Source organism: Theobroma umbraticum, unplaced genomic scaffold, assembly GCF_002168275.2.
Source record: "Theobroma umbraticum cultivar Fairchild unplaced genomic scaffold, ASM216827v3 scaffold_56.0, whole genome shotgun sequence".
Classification (NCBI taxonomy): Eukaryota; Viridiplantae; Streptophyta; class Magnoliopsida; order Malvales; family Malvaceae; genus Theobroma; species Theobroma umbraticum.
In genome coordinates this window covers 7,448,036-7,455,443 of record NW_018397256.1, presented here as the reverse complement: position 1 = coordinate 7,455,443, position 7,408 = coordinate 7,448,036, and the positions used below count along the sequence as shown (strand labels likewise).

Below are 7,408 nucleotides of genomic sequence, written 5' to 3'. Positions count from 1 at the left end.
GGGTGGGGTGGGGGAGGTATGTGGTTTTATGAGACTTGTACCTTAGCGTGAGAAAATTGAACAAATCTACATGGACCTTATAGACAATCTCATAACACAAAAAGAGTACCAAGGAATAGTTACCAGTGTCATAGCTAAAAGCCGTCTTAAGATGAGTTTTCTCTGCAAGCTTGATCAAGACAGCATACAAATACCAATATACCATGCAGTATTCACTTGCAGAATAGAGATCCAATTCAAAACCCAGTATGAGAAATCGACAAGCTATCCAGTATGTTTGCTCTTCCACCCAAATGAGGATATGTTGGAATATTTTCATACATATATTCTGCAAACCCAAGGAAATTCTTGTCAAGCATCAAACAGAAAAAGAATTTAACTTTTGATACTAGGTGGAAAATAGAAACTTGAGGAGGTGACAAAAGGAAATTGATGAAAAGTGTCGCACTAAATAATCCAATGGCAACATGGTACAATGTAATGAATTTAGTGAAACTTACAAGATTTATGTCATGTTCCTATTGGTTGTAAAGTTTATGCAGTGTTACCCTGGAGGTCCCAATTTTATTAAAACAAGTATTGCATCAGAAGTCATATACCAAATCTGTGAGACAACGCGGGCCAACACTTGTAGACAATTTTCACACATAACTATAAACTTTTAGAGATTGTCTCCAGCACAGGTCTTTCAAAGTTTACAAGATTAATGAGCAGAAAGAGGACTTCGCACAAAAGTGGCAAGTAAACCACAAGAATAAAAAAAGAAGAAGAAGAAGAAGAAGAGAAAGAGCAACACACCTCCGCATTTGAACTGCTTGAGACTTCTCCAAACTCGTTTCTAAAAGCAAGCTCTAGCTGTTAAATAAAGATAGAACAAAATATCGGGAGTCCAGTTTAGAAGCAATTGAGCCATGTGACCCAGCAATTCAACAAAACAGCTAGATTGACTCAATAAGTTGTCAACGTGTGCAAGCATAGGACAGGGTAAGATACCACAGAAGAAAAAGAATTTCCTGCTTTCCTGTTTTCTCATTTCCTGAGTGGAAGAGAAGGCAAGGGAGTGCTTTGAAGATGCATTCACTAATTTTAAAAATATTCAACAATAAGAAAGCAAAAACTCGAGCAAACATAACATTCAGAACTACTTAGTCATCCATTATGTCACAAGAAATACAAATAGCAAAGGAAATTAGGTTCAAGAAAATTTAAAACAGACTCAAACAGATGGGCAAAATTGTACCAAGGAAGATCAGATGAGTTAGAGAAGACAGAGAAACGATGCAATGATTTGCATTTGGAACTCAGACATGGTACAAACCTGTACATAAATAACACGCCAATCTTGTAAAATTTTCCCGAGCTTACGCCTTTGCCAGGCAACATTTGTACAAAGTATTTTGAGCAAATTCACTACCAACTGCAACAAATAATAGCATTGTACATATATTAGATGAAAGCACCTTGAGGAAGAGCAGAAGAATGCTAAATGCTGTTATTAAGGCTTTACTGCAGCACACAAAAAGAATCTTATCTGGCATGATAATTAATCCAGGTTGAGATAACTAGAACCACATTTCCAAAGTTTGGTAGAATATTCTCATATTTTAACAAACTAAGCATTGTAATCAAGACAATATCCTGATGGTTCTTCGTTCTAACTTAACTCCAAAAACGAGAGATACACATATGTATATACCATCTAAAAAAGATTTCAATTGATTGAGAACATTATATAAAAATGCACCAGAAAACAACAGTGAAATGTATAGCATAAATTATAATTGTCATTACCTGCCCTAGTTGCACAATATATTCATTCTTCTGAATATCATGGTTTTTGGTGGCTTCAGGCAATGCAGCAGCTTTAGTTATCACTGCAAAGATTGGATCACGTCCGTAGAGTTTGCCATCTTGAACCAGTAGAAGCTGTTCAGAACAATATTCACAAGGTTAAGCATCTTAAAAATATCATGTTAAAAAACAAGTAACTTGAATTGAGAAAGAAACGAGATTAGACCAACAACATTAAATTCCAAACTGTAAATTCTCAATTTTCAACTGCTCACCAGTAATCTACTACAGGATATCAATTTGTACGGTGTAGTAAAACATCTATTGCACAGTATTCTTCAAAAGGTGGGGAATAAGACAATGCAGTATAATAGTTAAATTAATGTCTTCATTCGCTGTACTTATGTCATATTCTTTGTTCAGCTATCTACCTCCTCTCAAGTGCAGAGACAATGCATTATGACTGGAACTTGCCATGTTTGGACAAGAGATACCTTACGTTAAGATATTTACAGAGACATCCTCATTACATGAAGGAAAAAGGGAAATATTGAGACACCAAGAAGGTAACTAACTCCACAAACAAGAAGCATCATATCTACATCAGAATGTTGATATGCATATTTGACCAAGGGAACTTAAGGGATAAATAATACTGCTTGCCCTGAAGAACATATCTTTCTTTTCAGTCTGTTTCGTTAGTACTAAATAAGTTCATTAAGACAGCTGAAGAAAAGATTGAATGAAACTTCTCCCAATAAAATGGACGCCTAACTGTCCAAACAAAGGGTTCAATAATGAATAGACTAAAAAAGACAATGACAGTTGTCCAATCACAAAAAGAAAGAAGATGAGCACGTCTGACCTGCAGATGAGCTCTAGCAACCAAATCAGGTTGAGACTTCTGGAACTGAACCACAAAGCGCAGAAGACTTTCTAAATGAGGATCCAATGAGTAAGAGCACATAACATCTAGATCATGAAGAAGTTTTACAAAATATTCAACAGCCTGCCAAACCACCAAAAGAAAGAAAATATTATGATAAGGAAAGTAAATTCAAGCACATCAAAATTAAGTAACACAAATTCTAACCTTTTTCCAACTAAGAATTTTAATTGCACGTGGTGGTGTGGGGGCAGATAATCTACTGTTTAATGTAGCATCAAACCCAATTGGTTCACGACCAGAAGCAGTGGTTTTGTCTTCAATATCATCTTCACAAAATTCATCAGAACAAAATCTTAGAAACTCTGCTGATTTAAGAATGGATTCTAGCTCCAATATGCAAGAAGCTATATGTTTTCTTGCCAACTCCAAACCTCTCCCCTGGGGTCGCTTCATACATGTAAGAACATGGAAAAAATGCTGAAAGCAAAAGAAAGCAAGAAGAAATTAGAGTCCAGACATGAATATGTTTTTCAGAAAGGGTAAGATAGAAAAGAATGCCACAGAGTAAATAATAGTTGCCAGAAGAAAACACCAAGTAGATTGAAAACAATCTATATTTGAAAAACAATGTAAATAACATATTCCTTAATATACTGTCGCATACTAATAATTGTTATCTTCAAATTAGGAAAAAGAAACATAATATGCCGAAATTTGCAGATCATATGCAATAAACAAACTAAAGCTTTGACTGTCAAGCAAACAAAAGGTTACTGGAAAAGAGATCCATTAGAGAAATATGCTGAAGTCCTAAAAATCTTCTAAACAAACTATGGACAGACAGATGTCCTCTTATTGACAGAAATTATAAAAGAGTAACACAGCTTAAGACCTTACGAAAACGTAAGCGACATAACAAAGCTTTGCAGAGTCCTTCTTCCAGATTGGTATTGGACTGTAATGGCTCTAAATCTGCACCCATATAGCAACTTAATAAAAAATCAAAACGAGTAATTTGAATGATACTTAGGAAATAATTGATAATAGAAGTTGAAAGTCAATGAAGGTCAGAAACAAGTGAATTGCACAATTGAGAAGAACCAGTTAAAAGGCAATTCCTTTTTTCTTCTGTTAAAGTAGCCCATAAATTCTGGAATGACTAGGTAATGAATAAATCTTTCTATTTTGAATCCAGAAGAAAAAAGCTCAAGTCCAGTTCAGTCTTTGGATTACACAACCTACCTTTAAGAGGACATCTTAACCTGCAACATATTATACTATTTTTGTTGTGAATCTTTTCATCAGTTCCCCTCAATAGAATATGAGACCTACATTAGTAAACTGGTAAATGACAGGTAAATTTGTCTCACCAGAGACCAAACATAAAAGCAGTTGCAGTTATGAGATTTGACCCAAAAGCTTTAGACTATCAATTTGCGCCCTAAATTATGAAGATTTCATTGCAATAATTCACATCTAGCTATCTTATCTAAGAAAGAATCATGCTGCCTCTAAGCAGATGCATACCAATTGCAAGAAAGAGTCAAAAGTACAAGAGAGCATGGTGCCTGATGCAAATTAGGACTAAGGTGATGATTATTTACAATGTAAGCTATAAAACCTTTCCAGATATGAGGCATCCCTCAGTAAAGAAATAACGAAAAGCTTAGGCAAGTGACAAGTTAAATACCCTCTGATACCCTTCTTTTTGATGATGTAGCTTTACACGCACGCAACTGGCGGGATATTGTCTCTTCAACAGCATTCAACATTGACAAGCACTTCTCATCACCATCCCCATTCAAAGGAAGACCATATGTCATTGTAAAAAGATCCTCCTCCTGCCAAATGAAAGAATGTGCTCAAAACTGACCTTGTAGTTTTAATCACAATATCAAGAACTATAACCAATGAAGAATGACTGTAAATGTAATACAAGCTCTTCTGCCACTAAAATATGAGATAATATTTTGAAATGGAGACCAATCACACAAGAACTACACTGAAAAATTCTCATCTCCCCAGCCCCACCATTTCCTACACAACCTAAAATTCTTTTTTTTTTTTACAAGGACCAATTATTTTGTTTTTTTTTTTTGTATATAGCTGATACCTTCAATATCAGAACCAGAGGCAAACTTCAAAATACTTTTAAATCTTAACCTTAAAAAACAGATTATGAATAATGTCATCCATAATAATTGTGCTTAAGAATATTGTGAAAAACTGAAACCTATGACTTTTTTCCTCTCAAATGAAAAGAGGCAAAAAGAGTTGTTGGAATACTTTACTTCATGTGTACGTGCATCTGAAACAACTGACACAACTGCCTTGCAGGTTGTGCGTATAACTCTGCAATAAGAATGCAGTAAGGCATGTGAAGCTGTCCTATCAAGCCTCAAAAGATAGATGCATGAAAAGACAGTTTGCGCCAAGGAATGACCCTTATGCCATGCTGCCTGCCATGAAAGATTAAAATTTAGATAAAAGAAGAGAAACAGAACATATAGGGGACTATCTAGCATAGAGAGAGACACGTATACCGACAGAACAAGTGAAAGTATGAAATCATTATTCAGTGAAGCAGATAACTTTTCATCTATTATCTTCCTTTCCAGAGAGGCCTTGAACACACATAAATGAGGAAAAAATCTCATTCCATGTGCATCGTGCTTTTTTTGGAAGCATGTAGCGCATTTTGACATGTGTGAGATAAACCCAAGACTAACCGAAACAGCCATATATGTGCCATATGGTGCAACAACAAATTGAACAGAGAATGAAGAAGTTAATACCTCACAAGCTAGAAGATGGTCCATAATATCAATAGTGCATTGGACATCAATAGTGCTCTCAAGGCTAATAGGAATTGGAGCAGCACCATTTTCAATGGCCTCTTCAATAGAATAGTATCTACAAACAATACCTGAATCCATCTTTGGATCCATTATCTAATAACAATAAACAAAAGTTGTCAATAAAGGCCAAAAGAGAATATATTTTCAATAGAAAAAATAGATAGGAAACATAAATCTGGAAAAGCTTAGCACAACTAAGCAAGAAAAAGAATGTCAATAAAAAATGTATTAAATAAGAGTACTTCTTGCTTATGTCAGATTTATGGAAGTAACGATATCACTTGAGGTTTGAGAATAAATTCAAGCATGTATAAGACCAGTGCAACACACCCTCATGTGGAAATACGCTAATAGCATGTATTCCCACAAGGTACATTAAGTTGTCAAAGCAAAAATGGCAACAAAAGATCACAAAGTATCATCTTTAGTAAGAAAATGGAAAATTCCAATCCACTAACAAAATTAGAAAAGAAATCACATTAAGATTGATCAATAATCAAGATGTAGCAATACCTCTAAAGCAGACATGGCAGCAAAAAGATTGAAATTATCCCCGTGAATAAGCTCTCCATCTCTAAGACCTGTGATCACCAAACATTGCTGAAGAGCTAAGTGGTAATGCCAAACCCAGAAAATAAAATTAAAACAATAAGGGAGTTATCATTTGAAAACACCCACATTTGCACTCCACATTTTGCATAGCTTGACAACAGCAATAATAGCAGATTTACTTGAAAAAAAACTTTGAAAATACAAAGTTCGCTTATTAATAATTTTATTGCTTTATGTGATCACGCAAAATATGAATATATTCTTCAAGGAGAAAGCCTTAAATCTCATAATGCCAATACCTTCTCTTTTACCTACCTATGCTCTCCTACCAAAACAATAACTTTCTACCCTTCACTTACTAAAGAAACTTAAAATAATAATAATTTTTTTACGAATATAAATAAACCCCAGTGTTTAGCAATTCACTGTTAGATCTCCAATTAAAAAGCTTACTAAAAAGGAACAAACATAAAAATAAAACAGAAAAAATAAAAGTTTTCCTCTCTTTCTTTTTTACTCTTCTTTTTTTTCTCAGCAACCAAAAAGAGGTTTAAGGAGGAGGGGGGACAACGAGAGATATGTGGGGAGAGATTGAACCTCTACAGGCGGCTTCAAGGAGAGGCGAAGCGTCGGCCCAGACAGTGTTGTCGCTGGCAGGAATGGAGGCAAGCTTCGTAGCGTGGCCGGCCATGGAGGCTTCTTCTGAAACTGCCCTATCAGCCATTGGTTTTGAGTTTTCACTTCTTTTTCCCGAATTTGCGAATATTTGTTCTGCTGTGGAACTGGAGCACTTGGGCTTTGGTTGATGATGCTCTTTTCAGTCTTCGCCTGGCTTTGAGACAAGAACAACACAACACAACTGAGAGGGTTTAGGGCATCTTTTTGGGTCGGGCCGGGTCCCCGTTTCACTCAGCTTGGTCCATCTCAATAATTTTTTGGGGTCTAATATCTTAACCTGTTTTTTTTTTTAAATATAAAACTATATATAAATAAAAATATTATTATATCTAGTGTAATACATCAAGCATCGTGATTATCGGCTTTTACCCTTTTTTTTTATGAAATGATATCATTTTATGGATATAATTATGTGAAAATCTGAAAAGAAAAGACACTATATATACAATTTAACATAGCAACTGAAATTTCATTTTCTTTTCTTTCTCAAATTTCTTTCCCAGTATATAGTAATGTAGCCACACCTTAGTTGATGATACAATCATATAATTAACATGTAATAATGACAAACAGATTAAAGCAAAAAAAAAAAAAAGATTAAAAAAGTTGAGCTGCGTCCCCACAAGCTTTACAGCAATAT

The 7,408-nt window shown here is 34.9% G+C and overlaps 1 protein-coding gene across 1 annotated transcript in view; it reads right to left on the bottom strand.

Moving 5' to 3' along the window:
• Positions 1-6,945, bottom strand: part of MAK10 (MAK10 homolog) — an 8,469-nt gene extending 1,524 nt beyond the window's left edge. The window contains exons 1-12 of the mRNA XM_021421555.1: positions 6,688-6,945; positions 6,052-6,119; positions 5,476-5,631; positions 4,972-5,139; positions 4,371-4,521; positions 3,573-3,652; positions 2,885-3,157; positions 2,657-2,800; positions 1,792-1,926; positions 1,319-1,417; positions 799-855; positions 124-328 (exon numbers count right to left, since the gene is read on the bottom strand). Of these exons, the coding sequence (XP_021277230.1) occupies positions 124-328; positions 799-855; positions 1,319-1,417; positions 1,792-1,926; positions 2,657-2,800; positions 2,885-3,157; positions 3,573-3,652; positions 4,371-4,521; positions 4,972-5,139; positions 5,476-5,631; positions 6,052-6,119; positions 6,688-6,814 (1,663 nt within the window). The 5' untranslated portion in view covers positions 6,815-6,945. The remainder of the gene's footprint in view (positions 1-123; positions 329-798; positions 856-1,318; positions 1,418-1,791; positions 1,927-2,656; positions 2,801-2,884; positions 3,158-3,572; positions 3,653-4,370; positions 4,522-4,971; positions 5,140-5,475; positions 5,632-6,051; positions 6,120-6,687) is intronic.
• Positions 6,946-7,408: the final 463 nt, after the last annotated feature.